Source organism: Nelusetta ayraudi, unplaced genomic scaffold (assembly GCF_046127955.1).
Source record: "Nelusetta ayraudi isolate G7.1 ecotype Tasmania unplaced genomic scaffold, CSIRO-AGI_Nayr_v1 ptg000050l, whole genome shotgun sequence".
In the NCBI taxonomy this organism is placed as follows: domain Eukaryota; kingdom Metazoa; phylum Chordata; class Actinopteri; order Tetraodontiformes; family Monacanthidae; genus Nelusetta; species Nelusetta ayraudi.
Window position 1 is genome coordinate 3,742,326 of NW_027466100.1, and position 17,675 is coordinate 3,760,000.

At 42.8% G+C, this 17,675-nt stretch overlaps 2 protein-coding genes across 2 annotated transcripts; both read left to right on the forward strand.

The window, feature by feature from the left end:
* The first annotated feature begins 1,750 nt into the window (after positions 1-1,750).
* Positions 1,751-9,352, forward strand: uroc1 (urocanate hydratase 1). The gene is made up of 19 exons (XM_076037030.1): positions 1,751-1,966; positions 2,441-2,571; positions 2,818-2,911; positions 3,047-3,106; positions 3,949-4,077; positions 4,183-4,244; positions 4,324-4,390; positions 4,823-4,966; positions 5,053-5,141; positions 5,766-5,828; positions 5,931-6,110; positions 6,211-6,308; positions 6,403-6,475; positions 6,602-6,791; positions 7,359-7,457; positions 7,560-7,659; positions 8,464-8,545; positions 8,672-8,771; positions 8,968-9,352. The coding sequence occupies exons 1-19, from the start codon at positions 1,841-1,843 to the stop codon at positions 9,106-9,108; spliced, it is 2,028 nt and encodes a 675-aa protein (XP_075893145.1). The 5' UTR covers positions 1,751-1,840; the 3' UTR covers positions 9,109-9,352.
* A 310-nt stretch (positions 9,353-9,662) lies between these two features.
* Positions 9,663-16,265, forward strand: LOC142895758 (MAP kinase-activated protein kinase 2-like). The gene is made up of 10 exons (XM_076037028.1): positions 9,663-10,603; positions 11,747-11,886; positions 13,249-13,313; positions 13,405-13,484; positions 13,832-13,958; positions 14,097-14,172; positions 14,791-14,915; positions 15,245-15,330; positions 15,729-15,809; positions 15,908-16,265. Exons 1-10 carry the CDS (start codon positions 10,364-10,366, stop codon positions 16,094-16,096), a joined length of 1,209 nt encoding a protein of 402 aa, XP_075893143.1. The 5' UTR covers positions 9,663-10,363; the 3' UTR covers positions 16,097-16,265.
* The last annotated feature ends 1,410 nt before the right edge of the window (positions 16,266-17,675 follow it).

The following is a 17,675-nucleotide window of genomic DNA, read 5'->3' on the forward strand; positions in this document are numbered from 1 at the left end:
TCGCCTTCGTCACCGAAGATCATGAAATGCCCAGCAGAGCACAGGTGGTGGAGGAGGATCCTAAAGATGAGGTAAGAGAAGTAAACTTTCTCTCCACCTGTTAACTTCACCTCGTGGGGAGATCAACTGGAACTGGGTGGGGTGGCCAGTGGACCCCGTGCTACTCAGTTTAATGAAGGCTTTTCCTGCTTCCTCTTCAGTAAGAAGGAGGTAAAGGGGCTCCGACTGCCTGGAGCATTTCAGCATTCAGCATTCCATGCAAGAGTGTCTGCAGCGCTCTACCCTCACTCTACCAAACCCTACACAAGAGTCTAATCAACCGTCCTCAAAGGTCCCATTATTTCTTAAAGTTTTTTGTTGTTGTTTTTTTTAATGGTGAATTGTATAGCGTTTAATTCAGTGCGAGAGAGAGAGAGAGAGAGGAGAGAATATGATGACTATCTGAAATTCTTATTATGTTCTTGGACTACTAGAGGGGGATTTCAGAGAGGTATCTCTCTATTCTCACAGTATGGGGTCTATGGGATGTAACTTTACAGTAAAATAACATTGTCATAGACATTTCAGGGAAAATATAAATATCTAAAAAATACCTGTCTGTCGGACCAGAGTTGAGAGAAGCCCCACCCATCAGACATGACTTCCTCCTTTACCCCGAAAGGGCCCATTGGGTGCGTTCCATTTTTGAAGCAAGCAATAATGATGTGAGTAAGTTCTTGATAAGACTGTGTGTAATTTGGTTGTATTACTCATGTCTTGTGATTGATTTTCAGAATTGACATTTCCTGTTTGGACAAAATCTTCCTACAGTCAACAAGAGAAAGAAGAGAGAGACTGAATATTCTGGATCCTGTGGGTAAATGTGCACGCCAAGCCAAGTCAGGTGATCTGTGAACCACTGTTGGCTAAGCTAAAATACTGTTGTTGTTTTGTGTTTAAGGAACACTTGGTGCAAAAAAGACAGGGTAACAAATGCTTTGGAAATTTGCATTGGCATGTGCTAAACTAGAAGAACTTGTTCCCATGTAGAATAACTCATCTCTGGTGACCAGAGTGCAGGGCTCGGCGCAAAATGGGAAAGTGTTTGAGGTCCGTCTCTGCTCCTGGATGTCTCATTTTAGAATGTGTGGAAGTGACATCTGTGAGAAAATAAATAGTTGTTTATTTGATGGCCAGACTATTTTTGTTTGAATATGATTTAATATGACACACGATTGCTAAAGTAAAAAAGGCCTGCTGCTCCTTCACTCTATCCGAAAACACAAAAGTTAGCAATTATAATTCTTCCTTTATTGAAACCCTCTCGTGGCTTGTATGAAGAAAATTAACACTCTGAATGCCTCGAAACATCTGCATACTGCAACATAAAAATGAGGCCATGCAACAACATCATACAAAACATTATCGACTGTATTCACATTTTTAAACGTAACAGAGCCAAGATTGAGAACACAGAGTAAGTATTTTAGCCACCATCGTTTATTTTCTTTCCTCCTTTTCTGTGAAACCTCACATTAACTTTTGGACAATCCCTGGGGAGTGGCTGTTATTTAAAACGTAACCAGGGAGCAGAGGTCTAACGCTGTTTGCTCAACAAAGCACGTGCCTCTTTAAACTTTCTCAGAGATCAATAATTACCGAACTTCATTATCTGCCTGCGCCTTTCCATTGGTTGATTCTGAAGGGCAAAGACAACCAAAAAGCCAATCGCGGAGTCGGGCAAACAGTGGCTGCCCTTAAAATCTTAAAGATTGATGCACAGTGTCTCTCTGTCTCTCTGTCACTCGAGTGTCTCCAGGCCCTCTGCTCATCAAGCGTGTGACAGGCAACACTGTGCAGGATGTCTTCTCTAAAGGACATATGCAGCGGACTGCCTCTGGACCCCCTGCCTCCCAATCGGGGCAGAGACCCCAGCCTGCCGCACGCTCCCATCCGGACCCCCAATCTCACTGCGGAGGAGGAGCGGGTGAGGAGTTTGGAGTCGTATATAGATGAAAGATGCACACAAACTGTAAAATAGTTTACTGATAGCTTACCTAACATTTTCATACAGTTGTTTTCAAGCACATTTGGGCGGGTTAAAACGTCTGTCTGTGAGCTCATGGCGTAGATACAGTCTGTTGTTTCCACCCAATGATGATGAAAAAAGGATAAAATGTTCGACAAATACAAGACAAAGAAGTTACCAGGACTGTGGAGGGGTGGTGGCTCTGCACCGTCAGACTGCAGTTGACTAATACTGCGTGTGTTAACAACTGTGACTCCAACTCTGACTTACTGCGTGCGTCACTCCCGTTGTGTCATTTTCAAAACATTGATTCTCGCAGGTCTCGGAGCGACTCAGAGCGAAGGCCTCCGTCAATTATTAAAAGCTTTCAGCGTTCAGCCAACCTGAAAATGTTGTCCTACCCGTCTGTAAACACGTTCCTGTCCCTTCTAGCTGGCTCTGAGGAACGCACTGCGCTACTTCCCCCCTTCCCACCATGCAACCCTGGCGCTTGAGTTTGCTCAAGAGCTGCGGCAGTACGGGCACATCTACATGTACCGCTTCTGCCCCACATTACGCATGAGGTAGGAGAACCTCGGATGTAATGCTGACACACAGTTTGTCTGCAATTAGTGCAAAAGACACCACAGTAAACATCATTAAAGTGTTGTGTTTTGTAGGTTTTCTAGTTTGTCACATTTTAGTGAAAGATTATAGAAACTTGAACAGAGATCTCAAGATCACCCTGCCAACATCCCCCTAAATCCTCCGTGATGATCCTTGCTTGCTCCATTCCTAATAATCATTTGAATTTGCCTCTACAATCTCAGAGCCTACCCCATTGATCAGTATCCTTGCCGTACCCGTCAAGCAGCTTCCATAATGCTGATGATCATGAACAACCTGGACCCTGCCGTGGCTCAGGTGAGCTTTAACACTCACAACCCGCATGCAACGACGCTATATATCCCAGTCTGGTTCACTCTCTGTTGTAGCCGTCTACAATCTGAAACAACCGTCATGATAACAGGGCTCTTTCCCCCCCCCCCTCCCTTTCAGTTCCCTCAGGAGCTGGTCACCTACGGAGGGAATGGACAGGTGTTCAGTAACTGGGCACAGGTGAGGCCTCTTATTCAGATTATGAATCTTTTGAATAATGCAGAGCAGGGGTCACCAACACGGTGGGCACCAGGTAGCCCCCCCCCCCACCCACACCCCTCCCTCAAGGACTCCTCGGTGTTGTTGGGATCGCTCCATAAAAGTCATCCAACTAATGATTACTGATTACTCCTTCAAAAAGTAATCAAATTACTTCTTTAACGATTTTGTTTCATAAGTACGTAATCAATTACTAATTACTTTTGTTAAAAAAAAATTCCATCAATCAAACGCGATCGCTGTTTTTTCTTTCGCCGCCGCCATGCTTGTTTTGGTGCGTCGTCGCACATCAATGACGTTGCATGCAGGGCTACATCATCAATCTGCAACACTGTTGTTTTTTTGGTTGTTGCTCTAGATTTTAGACACGTTGTGAATAATAAGACATTTTTAGCTTGCAGAATATTTCAGTAAAGTAATGGAATCGTTACTTGATAAAGCAATTCTGATATAATTACCAGTTTTGCCAAAGTAATCCCATTACATAACTCCATTACTCAAAAAGTATTTTACTTACAGTAGTGGATTACTTTGTAATAAATTACTAGCCAACACTGGCAAGGACCACATGATACGCCAACACACGCCTGTCCTAAAAGTAGCACAACTCCCTGAGCTGTGTTAAGTCATTGTTGATGATTACTGAGAACTCATTAACGTGATCAGTGTCTTCACATAAATCAGCATCATTAATAATCATATATAACTCAAGGCTAACTGAGAAAATGTTATTTCAGAAGAGTGTAACAAACTGTGTGTGTGCGTGCGTGCTTGTGCGTGTGTGTGTGTGTACGCGTGCGCAGTTTCGCCTGGTGATGCACTACCTAAGCGAGATGACTGAGGATCAAACCCTGGTCATGTACAGCGGCCACCCCATGGGTCTGTTCCCCAGCCTGCCATCGTCACCCCGCGCCATCATCACCAACGGGATGGTACCTGCCCCCCCAACCCCCCCACCCACCCCCTATTTAACAAAAACAACACAGTCGTCGCTCCTCTCATGTGCTGACGTTGCCCGTTTTCTTTGCGTCACCCAGGTTATTCCCAACTACTCCTCCAGGCCACAGTATGAAAAGATGTTTGCGCTCGGCGTGTCAATGTACGTCTTGTCCGACAAAAAAACATCCACGTTCCTCTGCGGTTGTTCGACTCGCCCTGACGCTGTGTTGTTATTCCAGGTACGGTCAGATGACTGCGGGCAGCTACTGCTACATCGGACCACAGGGAATCGTTCACGGCACTATGGTTGGTTAATGGCAAGACCAGATGCGTCCACAGTCTCAGGGTGGCAAACTAATGGCTACTTTTGTTTTCAGTCTTAACCCCTGACACCACTCAGTATATGGACACATCCAAATATACAATATATGTACCTGTGTGTGTGTGTGTGTGTGTGTGTGTGTGTGTGTGTGTGTACACATATCTAATAATCCAATAATCTAATATGTATATATATATATATATGTATACTAACACACACATCTATATTATACATACAGTATACACATACTAATTTATATATTTTTTTTATATTTACATGCATTCATACATGCACCTACATAAACATACGTATAAGAGCGTCTACCTACGTATTCATATACCGTCTCTCTATATGTAGAAATATAAATGTCATGCATCTGCTTTCAATAAGATCCCTTTGGATTTTTGTGTGTGTAGCTGACGGTGCTGAACGCTGGCCGGAGGTACCTGGGCTCCGATGACTTGGCCGGCCGTGTCTTTGTGACGTCTGGCCTCGGGGGAATGAGTGGAGCTCAGGCCAAAGCCGCTGTAATTTCTGGCTGCATTGGCATCATAGCAGAGGTCAGCGTCCCTTATACTAATAGCACTGACTCACCCCTAACGAATGTGGGATGCAGTTCCTAACAGTGAATTTGATGGCTGTGTAGGTGGACGAGGCTCCTCTCAGAAAGAGACACGAGCAGGGCTGGCTGATGGAGGTGACCAGCAGCCTGGAGCAATGCATCAAACGCATCAGGTAACACAGAGTATGATATTCATATATATATATGAATATATATATGATATATATATATATATATGTAAATATATACATATATATATATATATATATATATATATATGTGTGTATACATATATATATATATATATATGTATATATATATATATATATATATATATATATATACATATATGTATAAATGTTGGTAATTCTTGTGTGATGTTATATACTTGTGCAATTGTACCTGCATTTCCTAATATTCCATAGATGTTTTTATACACACACTAATACACTATAAATAAAAATAGCACAGATTATTTTCTTGCTGCTGGATACGTAAGTAGTTTTCATTCCAACTGCTTCTTGGTTTCATGTGTCTTGGTGGAGTTGTTTTTACACTGTATTATATATGTGATATTTTTTATATGGTGTTTCAGTAATTTACCTACAAAGGGCTAAAGGCAGGTTACTTAGAATCAAGTAAATGTGCTTATTCTCTACTGCCTACGTGGCCATGCTATGTTATAATGTGTGCATTGTGTTACTTTACCCATCAGATTTCACAAACAGTGCTCCGTATTAGGTAATTTGATGGCAAAACCACTCTCCTGCAATACTCGCTGTTTCATCTCATTACAGAGAGGCAAAGAAATCCAAGACCCCCCTCAGTATGGGATATCATGGAAACATAGTGGACTTGTGGTGAGCTCAACATATTCCCAAGGAGCCTGGATCTGCTGCTGTTAAATCTTGGGCTACGTGTGGTATCTACTGTATGCTTTTCCTGCGTTTCCTTCCAATCAGGGAGCGGCTGGTGCAGGAGCACGAGAGGACTGGAGAGCTGCTGGTGGATCTGGGTTCAGACCAGACTTCCCTTCACAACCCATTCAACGGAGGCTACTACCCAGTCCAGCTCAGCTTCGGCCAGGCCAACCAGCTCATGACAACTGACCCTCATCGATTCAAAACGGTGGTCCAGGACAGGCAGGTTGCACTCATGCACAACTCTTTGCTAAAGTGTTTTTCTTCCAACATATGAATCCACCAAGGTGAATTAAAAACATGGTTTTCCTGCCAATCACAGCCTTCAAAGACATGTCAAGGCCATCAACAAGCTTGCAGATGCTGGGATGTTCTTCTGGGACTACGGCAACGCATTTCTCCTGGAGGCCCAGAGAGCTGGTTGGTAATCTGACACTATAGCACTCTTTCAATATGATTATCACAATGCAATCCACATCAGACTTTGAAAGAACTCTTTGTAATGTTTTTAAAGGTGCAGAGGTAGAAAAGATGGGGGGAGGAGCGACTGAATTTCGTTACCCATCTTACGTCCAGCACATTATGGGGTGAGGCTATTTCTTCAGCACATCATCTCACATTGTTTTGTTTTTTTAACACTGTGATGGATTGTCTATCCATCAATCAGTGGATGTAACTGGTTTGTGTTTCTTCTCTTTCTGCCTCTGCCTTAGTGATATTTTCTCTTTGGGCTTTGGGCCTTTTCGCTGGGTGTGCACGTCTGGTGATCCCCAAGACCTCGCAGCAACGGACAACATTGCCGCCAATGTCTTAGAGCAAATCAGTGCCAGTGTGAATGACCGCATCAGGCAGCAGTACAGTGACAACATCCGATGGATCAAGGAGGCCGGAAAGCACAAAATGGTTAGTTTGCAGAGAACCATGCAGAGCGCATGTGAGATTTATAGTAAGTCTGGAGGTCCGCATACATGTGAATTAAATGTATATTCTATGAGTATGCTGTGGGTAATAGCATAATTTACCATTATTAATTATAATTATAAAAAATCTGTGTTGAATATCACTAAGTGTCGATATTTATAATACTGAAAAAAGTATTTTAGTATTTTAAGGGTGGAATTTTGTTACAGTGCGGTGATAGGGCAAATTAAGGAATTACTCTTTAATTCCTTAAGCTTGGAACAGCTTGGTCATGGCTGAGAAACACCCATACATGAGGAAGCAAGACAACAGCAATCAAAGTCTGATCAATTGCAGTTATTCATAGTTGTCCTTTTTAAGATTCAATTTGTTGTCCAATTTAGGGGCAGTTTGATGTGTCAAATAAATGCACTTCAAGTTGCATGTGGAGGTGATTTAGCCAACAGTTGTTGTTAGTGTAGAGTGTTAGACCCTATACATCTTGCTACGAAATATCACCTTGACAACCGTGACCCTGCAATCCAATTCACTTTGCTCAATTCTCCTCAGGTTGTGGGATCCCAAGCCAGGATCCTGTACTCCGACCAGAGGGGAAGAGTTTCCATTGCTTTGGCCATTAACAAGGCGGTGGCTGATGGGAGAGTCTCAGTAAGACGCTTTTGTCTGCCCCAGATGATTTCATCAGAGGTGCCTTGTATCAAGTGCTAAGTGGAATCTTCTCCAGTGTCTCATGTTACGCCTCTCGCCCAGGCCCCTGTAGTGATTAGCAGAGACCATCATGATGTCAGCGGCACCGACAGCCCCTTCAGAGAAACCTCAAATGTCTATGACGGCTCTGCATTCTGTGCAGGTAACATTTTGACAACACCACAGAGAGTAAATTTCTTTTAACTTTTGCAGGGCCATCGGGAAAACCTTCTGACTCATTCACACAAAGCAGTCAGATTACTTAAAGACCAGCTGAGCCTGATGCTAAAAGCTTGATGCGTTCTAGTGCTTATTGCTTAGCTTATTGCACTGATCACAACAAAATGACCACCCAAAGCAAAAAGAAAAAAAAGCTGATTGATTTGTTGTTCCGTCACCTGAGATGAATGAGATGGGTGAGGTTTTCAAGATGAATCTGCAACCTTTAAGAACTCAGACTCAGCACTATTTCAACTGTCTGGCAAGGTTCCAGCCTTATCAGTAAATCGCTGTGACAGCTTTGGCTTTTCAGCGTTCGTTAGTGGCACTCCCTCTTTCATACTTCGCTTTTGATGTCAAAGTGTCTTCCTTTTGTTTGCAGCTAAATGCTGCTTCCTTGTGTTTGGTTTTCACTCTGGGCTCAGCTATCTGGCCTGAGTCTGCAGATCTCAGAGCACTCCTGGATCCATAGTCTGAAACGTCAAGCGACGATCTAAATAGGTGTATGATGGAAAGTTTGTTGACTGAAAAATCAAGCACAGAGAGTTGTTGTGGCATGGAGCCACATAGCTGGAAGATTTGTGGTTTTGCCCTCCTCCTCTTCCTCTTCCTCTTCCTCCTCCTCCTCCTCCTCTTCCTGTTATTGACTGGCATGACAGTCACTGTTTATTAACAAGAACCAACTAGCTACCAGGAATTACTCTTGACAGAGTAGACATGACGCCTCAGCTGTTTCTTCCTATTGCAGACATGGCAGTGCACAATTTTGTTGGTGATGCGTTCAGGGGCGCCACGTGGGTCTCCCTGCACAACGGTGGTGGTGTTGGCTGGTATGATTGTTTTTATTTTTATTTCAATGCAGTTTTTGATGATTGTCTACCATCATTAATGACACATTATTTACAGCATGTGATCAGCCTGTCAGCTCGTCAGCGCTTCTGTCATCTTACCCGCAGGGGCGAGGTCATCAACGGAGGGTTCGGCCTGCTGTTGGATGGCTCAGATGAAGCAGCGAGGCGTGCCAGCCTGATGCTCAACTGGGACGTCTCCAATGGGGTGAGAGCACTTAGTCATATAGAATAGAATAGAATAGAATAGAATGCCTTTAATAATCCCACATTGGCTTATATTGGATATACGCCGCCACCCCAAGTGATCAGGATGCAGGCGATTGCTGACCGACTCCGGTGTGTGTGTGTGTGTGTGTGTGTGTGTGTGTGTGTGTGTGTGTGTGTGTGTGTGTGCTCTGCAGGTGGCTCGTCGATGCTGGTCCGGAAATGCCAACGCCTATGAGACCATCCAACGGACCATGGAGGAGAACAGACAGCTGCGGGTCACCATGCCTTTCCCTGTGCAGGACGAGCACGTGCTGGAACGAGCCCTGCAGGGTTAGCCAGCACCTGGGCTAACAGGCAGCTAGCACATCCGCAAAGCGAAAGAAAGCCAAAGCCTGGAAACCCTTCAGTTGATGTCTTAGTTAGACTATATGAAGCTGTGACACTTGACTGTGTATGAACGATGGAAGCATTTGATGAATTGTAACACGCAATGCTAGATTGCAACATCATATATCAAAAACACTGTATCACTGAAAAAAGTGTGCATGCCAATAAACACAATAACGTGCCATCAGTAAATGTTGCCAATACGGTGCTGTTGTAGTTGCGTTACTGAGCAATAATAGCCAAAGCAGCTGTCAATCACTAAATGGTAGCGTGGAATATGACACACACACACACACACACACACACACACACACACACACACTATACGAACAGTTGTTATGTTTTGATGTAATTTTCTTAAAAATATAAATCCACAGTGCAAGTGTTAGAAAAATGTGCACAAGATAGATAGATAGATAGAGAGAGAGAGAGAGAGAGAGAGAGAGAGAGAGAGAGAGAGAGAGAGAGAGAGAGAGGGAGATAATTATCTCAATAGAAAAAAAATCCTGAAATTGCTGAGAAGGAAGAAAAGTCGGTTCACGAACTGCAGTGTTATTGACATGAAGTACATTAACAAAGTTGCAGGCAGTCAAAGAGAAAAAGTCTTTGGAAGACAATGACGTGTCAACAGCTTTTCAAGAAGGCGAAAATACTTTCACTTGTTAGGAATCCACCATTTTATTCTACACCTCTGAAACGGTGGCATAAAATCGTCACGGTAGCTTTTGCTCTCTCCAGCGGTGCTCTGCTGGGCGTCATTACGCGTGATTGTTCCTTTAAGGGGGTGAATTTGAGCCGCTGCGCGCTGACGTCAGGGAATTGGAGATGCTGCCTGGTGCTCCCTGCAGGAAGAGGGAGCTGGACGGCTGCTCGGATGAGTTCCACGTACTTGTGTCAGTATTTTTAAGGTTTTAATCCACACGTCGAGCCTCGCCAATTCAAAGTATTGATCTAGTTTCTGAGTTTTGGGGGAGTTTTTTTTTTCTTTCTTTTTCTTGCCCTCGGGAGTTATAGCGGTCCTACCCCGAGACCGCCGCCCAGTATTTCATAACCTCCGCTCGTCATTTCTCCAGTCGAGATGTCCGGTCCGAAAAGTCGCATGGAGTCACCGCGAACTCGGATGCTGCCGGATTCCATCTGAGGGACAGACCGACGCCTTCTCCTCCTTCTTCTCATTATTCTCCTAGTTGACAGCCGATAAACATGCAACACAACCGGGGGGAGCAGTCAGGAAATGTGGACGGCGCAGAGCTCGGTCCTGACTCCAGCAGCTGCTCGGCCACCACCGGCCTCTTCCAACAACCAGCGGGCTGCAAGCTGCACTTCAGGAGGAGCGCCGTGACGGACGACTACAAGATCACAGCTCAGGTGCTCGGCCTGGGGATCAACGGCAAGGTGCTGGAATGCCACTGCAAGAGGACGGGAGAGAAATGCGCCCTCAAGGTGCGTCTCAGTGTGTGTGTGTGTGTGTGTGTGTGTGTGTGTGCGAGCGCTTTACTCTATTGATCATCATCATCATCATCATCATCATCATCATCATCATCATCATCACGTCATTCTCAGAGTAGATCTCCTCTAAGCAAAGTTGTGAAAAGTTGCGGTGTGACTACATATACAGTGCTTAGACCACAAGCCAATAAGAAAAATGAGTCAGAGATGATCAGATTTAGTGAGAAATGAACGAGGCATATAGTATTCAACCACTTACACACTTTTTTTTTTCAGTTCAGAAATGCAAGTGACCGAAATAATTGACCTGTTTAATAACAACTCTTAGTTTAAAAAAAAAAAAAGCGAGAAAATGGATGGGTGCACAGATATAGACAGTATAATAATGAGCTTCTCTGTTTATAAGCAGTACATTTGGGACATGTACGTCAATCAACAATCAACGTCTCCAAAGGAGTCTCAAAGCGCTTTGTTACAATCAGAGAACAACCCAACTGGGCCCCCAGAATAAGCAAAGTGTGACAGTGGCCAAGAAAAACTCCCCTGTGGGAAGAAACCTAGAGCAGATCCAGACTCCAGAGGGCCGTCATCTGCCTGTGACCAGTTGGGGTGAGAAGGAAATAGAAAAAATGCACAGAGAGAGAGAGAGAGAGAGACCGAGTAAAAATGCCTCTGAGGCCGAGACAAGACCAAGAACCTCAAAAAGTGGTCTTGATACTAAGACCAATATCGGGTGCAACAACAGTACTTCATGTATATTGTATAGTAATAATAATAATAATAATTCTATTTTAGCATTATAAATACTTCAGTTAAAGAGCCTCTTTAGTTTTTGCGTTTTCTAAATTTAGAAAATAAGAACTTTTCTAAACATCCATGTGGACGTTTCTCCTTCTGTTTGCTGATATGTGTGATATTGTGTCTTCCTCCTCTGATACAACAATCACACGTCCGTCACGTTCTGTCAGTGGATTATTTGCTCAGGAACTTAAGACGTCAGTTGAGGCTTTTGCTGCACTCACTGTCTACCCCCCCCCCCCCCGCCCCTCCCACCCCCTCCAGTTAGACCTCTTGTCATGTCATGACACAGCGGTCTGAACTAATGTGTCACTTGTGTGTGTTTGTGATGTTGAGCAGATCCTCTACGACACTCCCAAAGCCAGGCGGGAGGTTGAGCTGCACTGCAGAGTTTCAGGAGGCCCCCACATTGTTCGAATCCTCAACCTGTACGAGAACATGCATCATGGGAAGAAATGCCTCCTCATCATAATGGAGTGGTCAGTATAGCAGCTCTCACACCTCGGTTTTTTGAAGGAAAGTGACGACAAAAAGATGGGTTTTTCTGTTACGTTACGGAGCTTTATTTTCCGAGTCTCGGTAGCACAAATCCTAGATTACACCATTTTCCACTTTGTGGATCCAGGTTCAAAATGACCTTTTCTAGTTGTCGCAACAGTTCTAGAGTTCATATGAGATGAGGAGTTCCACCCAGTGGCCTCACGGAAAGAAGTGGTTAGAAGTTCCAAAGACACAGTCACCCAACAACCTGCAGGTCAGAAAACATGTTGTAATTTGGAGAAAATACATCATGCACAATAGACAATAATAATCCCAATACCATTGGGATTATCATTATCACCATGAAATTGACTGGAGCGTTATCTTGTCTGCAGGCTCAGTTTTCTTGTTTGCAATTTTGCCTCTGTCCTGCATTGTTATTTGCTTCAGTTTACAGTATGTGCTGCTTTTAGGGCCATTTTTCAAAATTTCGAAAAGCAATTTGTTAAATATGTTCTCCTCTGTAACTGGTGAAATCACATTTTATTGAAAACCAATTCAAAACATATTATGTCCTTTATACTAATTAATGTTTTTCCTGTCCACATCTCTCCAGTCTTTTAGGTTTTTTCGTAGATTAATGGCAATTTATTCAATATTCTTAATTTGCACTGAAACCAAAACATGGTAGAAAACCAATGTAAGAAACACAGGGAAGCGCAAGACAGAAGTAGAAATAATTGTATCCAAACCCTCAGTTACTAGTGCAGATTATATTATCAACACTTTTTTACACTTTTTGACCACTGTTTACATGCCGCTGTGCTAACAGTTTTGTAACTAAATGGTCATAAAATTTTTCTCATTAAATGTAAATCATTTATTGTAATGCAAAGTAAAACTCTTAATCGCCTACAGCTATAGTCTTTTACATTATATCTAGGAGCCTGTTCCCTCAAAAGTCTTGTGGTAGCAATGTCACACATTACATTAAACACTTCTATTAAACTCCTGAAGCTTCTCTGTCGGCATCCAAATTGCAGAGCCCAACAACAAAGTCACATTAAATGATATACAACTAAACCTACTCAACTTCACCCATAATTTATATTTTAGTATATATTAAATTGGACGTTACCATGAAAAAACAAGCAAGAGCTTCCTCTTTTGCCTGGATTTCCTCTTCCATGCTAACTACCAGCTAACCTGACACATCCATGGCTCAGAGGAGTAGAACAGTACATTACCAGGGAAAAGGACCAGCTTTGTTGTGAGCCTGAGATTTGCAGTAGAGAATTGATTGTTTGCCAAGAATCCCCTCGCTGTCCTAGTTCTGATCTCTTTGTGAACCCCTCTTGCAGTATGGAGGGAGGGGAGCTGTTCAGCCGTATTCAGGACAGAGGCGACCAGGCCTTCACGGAGAGGGGTGGGTCACCAGCATCCAAGCAAAGTCAACCAGGGTTTCCGTGTTGTTTCGCACGTGCGTTTCATCCGTGGGCCTGTTTTTATTCATTCAGAGGCGTCTGAGATAATGCATGACATTGGCACAGCCATTGAGTACCTCCATCAAGTGGACATCGCCCACAGGGATGTTAAGGTACTGCGGCTCACACAATTTAATATAAATCAATAAATAAAACATTTTCTCAAACTGACATTTCAAAATGGTGCAATAAATCACTTTTTTATGTCACAATTTTATGTATATAATTTGTAAATAATCCAAACTGTCCATAAGATATAACATTTTAGTTTTTCCTCTCTTACTCTATAAATATTTGATTTTTTTATTTCTTTTCAATTTTAATTTTAATTTTTTTTCTTCTCTTTGCACTATATGTTGCCGTCAATGTCCCCAATGTGGGATAGATAAAGGCATTCTATTCTATTCTGAATTTCGCTGACCCTCTCACTTTAACCATGCCGTCATTTTGCACACCACAGCCTGAAAACCTGCTGTACTCCACCAAGGACAGCAATGCCAGTCTGAAGCTCACCGACTTTGGTTTTGCCAAGGAGACAACGATGCACAACTCCCTCCAAACTCCCTGTTACACTCCATATTATGTTGGTGAGCTTGTTTTTGGATGTGGCCGTCGCCATTCACATCACAATGTCTTTGTGTGTCCGTGTACATATTCTGGTTGAGGTTGTGCTTCATACTTCATGACATCCTATTGCCCTATTCTGTGTCTGTTTGTCCACTCAGCCCCAGAGGTGCTTGGCCCAGAGAAATATGATAAGTCATGTGACATGTGGTCTCTGGGCGTAATCATGTACATTCTGTGAGTACTGTGTTTTGTAATTATGCTACGGCAAAGGTCCTGCATAACGCAACATTCACTTTTTCCTATATATTACTAACAATAACATGTGTCTGTTGTCTGTCAACGACCCCTCTAGTAATTTGTTAAGTGTTCTGTAGTTCTTTCCTTGTTCCACCTTACAGAAATACCAATACATGACTAACAAGTACATGTATTTCTAGTCTGTCAACTCCCCAGTAATAAAAACTGTAAAACTGTAGTTTCTTTTTTAGCTCTTCCCCCTTGCACATTTTTACAGGAAGCATGTGCAGCTAAATAAAGTTCTATAAATCAGCCCTTTGCAGTGTCACAAAGACACTGATGGTTTGCAGACACCTCGTCTAGGTTAGTGAAAACATCCCCAGCCAGTTCTCATCCCTGCACTGAGCAGCAGACATCTTGTTGTTGTTACAGTCCAAAAACATCTGGAGGGACAGTGAAGCATCAGCTGCGGAAAGCTAATAACGAGCACTTTTCCATACAGAACATTATAAATGCTGCTTTTCCAGAGATTTTTAGTGTTTTGTGATCCTAAGTCAATCCACCAATGATCAGCTGTGCATTCAGTTAAATACGAAAGCATCTTCTTTTTTCCAGATTGTGTGGATACCCTCCATTCTATTCAAATACTGGTCAGGCCATCTCTCCAGGCATGAAGCAGAGGATCAGGCTGGGCCAATATGAGTTCCCTAATCCTGAGTGGGCTGATGTCTCTGAGGAAGGTGAGTCATTTGGCATGCATGCCAGAAATAACCAAAAGAGAGGGGGTGGGAGGCGACAACAGGCTATGTTTCTATGTTTATGTATTTGTCTCTTTGATAAAAAATGAAATTAGGTCTCAAGTTAAACCAGTCAGACTGGTCTCTTTCTATATTTTTGCTCTTGTGATATCAACAAATCACTCATGCACGATATCAATGCTGCACTGGCAACAATTTCGAAAGCTTTGTCCATTTGGTTCATTTTAATCCCTGTTGTTTCACTTGTTTGATGTGTGCAGTGCAAAGACGGGTGTCGTCGTCTGATTCTGTGTTTGTCTTATCTCCTGCAGCCAAACAGCTCATTGTTCAGTTGCTGAAGACAGAACCCAGTGAGAGGATGACCATTGGACAGTTTGTGAACCATCCCTGGATCAGTGTGAGTCATCCATTAGTAAACCACGTTATCAGGCCCGATGACGACAATGGTGATAATATTATCAGGACAGTTCTAAAATTCGTCAGTTGATCAGAGAAATCTCGCCAGTGCTAGCTGTTTAACTGAAAAAAGGGACAATTGGAAAACGGGGTAAAAGAATATAACATAAATGTCACTATTCTTGAAATTAAGACAAAAAAGCACCTATGACCACTGGGAACTTTTTAAAACAGAAACAAATACTCAAGGCCTACTGACACATCTAAACAAGTGGTTGGGAGTTTAACTGACACATTTTTCCAGTCTCACTTCATTGAATTTTAAGATTCTTCTTGAACAGTCTGTTTTCATAGGTCAAGGTATTTTTGGTCACTCTTTGATTTTTTTTTTTTTTTTAGCAATCAATGGTGGTCCCCCCAACACCCCTACACACCTCTCGCGTGCTGATGGAGGACAAGGAGCTGTGGGAGGACGTTAAGGTGAAGGCTTGCTTACTTTCATGGCTTAACCACACGGTGGCAGTGCAACCACTAGCTAGCATGCTCGCTGCCACTTAACACCTCCCGCCACGCCACAGGAGGAACTGACCAGCGCCCTGGCTACCATGCGGGTCGACTATGACCAGGTGAAGATCAAGGACCTGGATTTGTCCAACAACCCCTTGCTGTCCAAGCGACGGCAGAGACCCCTTCCTGGGGCGGCTAACGCAGCTAGAGGTGGCGATGGAGGGGATGCAGGAGTGGCCTGCAGCAGTCACAGGGACTGAAGGAGCAGCCAGCGGCTCACTCACTTTATACTCTTCTTTGTTACACTACACTTAGAAACTAAAAAATGTCATTTATTTTTGATTGCTGTAAGCCTGTCTTGACATTTGAAATAAAAGTCACATGGTATTTTTTAGAAATGAATAAATGATTCCATATCCTGTGTCACTCAGTGGCTGGCTCAAAAATAATGAAGCAGATCCGTTCAGGGGTCACGTTTGACCGAGGATTTGTAAACGCTAACACAACCTCTGCTGTAGCCTGGTCTCTGGGGCTGGCACAAGGAGGACACTCAAGGAGTGCCTAGCACTGAAGGCTGTCATTTGGAGTGACCTGTTTGAGTACTACTACTGCCACTAGGAAATGGTCACAGTTAATAGTACTATAGCGTACATTTTATGCTGCAAAATATAAACACAGAGTTCACTGAAAGAGAAAAAATTGTTTTCTATGGTTTTTCCACGATGTTGTTTATCATCAATTGATGCTCATTTCAGAGATTAATTAGATCTTGTGGGCTTCAGGGGGCCATGATCATGTACCTTTAATTATTTTCCCCGTGTGAAAATTAATGTTTATACATTCAACTACAATCAGTACACTTCCATGTTTGCAAGCAAAATGGAAAATAAAAATCAATAAACCGGATTCAGTTTAGGCCAAGCTGGTCAGCATTGGCTTCAGGGAATTAAAATAGGAGTGGGAGGTGAGTTACTGTGACGTTTATTCTTCTCTCAGTAAAAGTAAAAGTGGGTCCTCTTTTGAGTCGACTGTTCTCAATATGAGGTCCAAACACTTTATTTCAGTCAACACACAATGTATGATGCACCTCAGCTGCTCTCTATTGAATTTCAATTCATTTTGTTTCATGTTTTTCATGATCATACTGTTTATTACTTTAAAAGTGAGACAAATCATGTGTCACAGTTGTTATATTAATGTGGCTGTTAGAGAATGATTTATTTAGCTGCTTGTCATATTCCCTGGTAGTATGAAAAACACCAACAATATTGAAATAATCAAAAAAAGTGACATATTTGATGTTTTTAAAACAAAGTGCAACTCTCTGGACACCTGGAAAACTGGCCTAATATGTGAAAACAAAAAAACATTATCATAAATAAGGGCAAATACATCTTATTGAATAAGAGATTATGGTTGTTTGAACAGCGCGTCATCAGTAGGACAGAGAATCATTGACAGAACACATTACTGTGACCCCGTGTGACTTGCTTGTGGCTGCTGGAAATGCTCGAGGAAGTGGTTTGATCTGACATTCTCATTGTCTAGACTAGAGGCAGTTAAATGGTTCATGTCACATTTCTCACGCTCTGTGGGGAGCAGCTCCTGTGATAGGTCAGGCGCATCTCAGCCTAAAATATGCACACAACATTTCAATCTAAATGTTACAACTATCAGTCTTTATTTTTGGATTTCATCACAGCAGAAATCTATAAACTTACAGCCACAGTGGTAAGACACAATAGTGCAGACGTGGCATTAATTAGAAAACGTGTCCACTGCATTTTTGGCTGACCGGAAGTACAGTAAGGTTGAAAGGAGAGTGTGCAGGAAGTTCAA

Coding starts and splice junctions, on each gene's coding strand:
- uroc1 (XM_076037030.1), top strand. CDS start 1,841: ATGTCTTCTCTAAAGGACATATGCAGCGGACTGCCTCTGGACCCCCTG. Junction 6,309..6,402: donor CCTGGAGGCCCAGAGAGCTG/GTTGGTAATCTG, acceptor ATGTTTTTAAAG/GTGCAGAGGTAGAAAAGATG. Junction 8,772..8,967: donor ACTGGGACGTCTCCAATGGG/GTGAGAGCACTT, acceptor TGTGCTCTGCAG/GTGGCTCGTCGATGCTGGTC.
- LOC142895758 (XM_076037028.1), top strand. CDS start 10,364: ATGCAACACAACCGGGGGGAGCAGTCAGGAAATGTGGACGGCGCAGAG. Junction 10,604..11,746: donor GAGAGAAATGCGCCCTCAAG/GTGCGTCTCAGT, acceptor GATGTTGAGCAG/ATCCTCTACGACACTCCCAA. Junction 11,887..13,248: donor CTCCTCATCATAATGGAGTG/GTCAGTATAGCA, acceptor CCCCTCTTGCAG/TATGGAGGGAGGGGAGCTGT.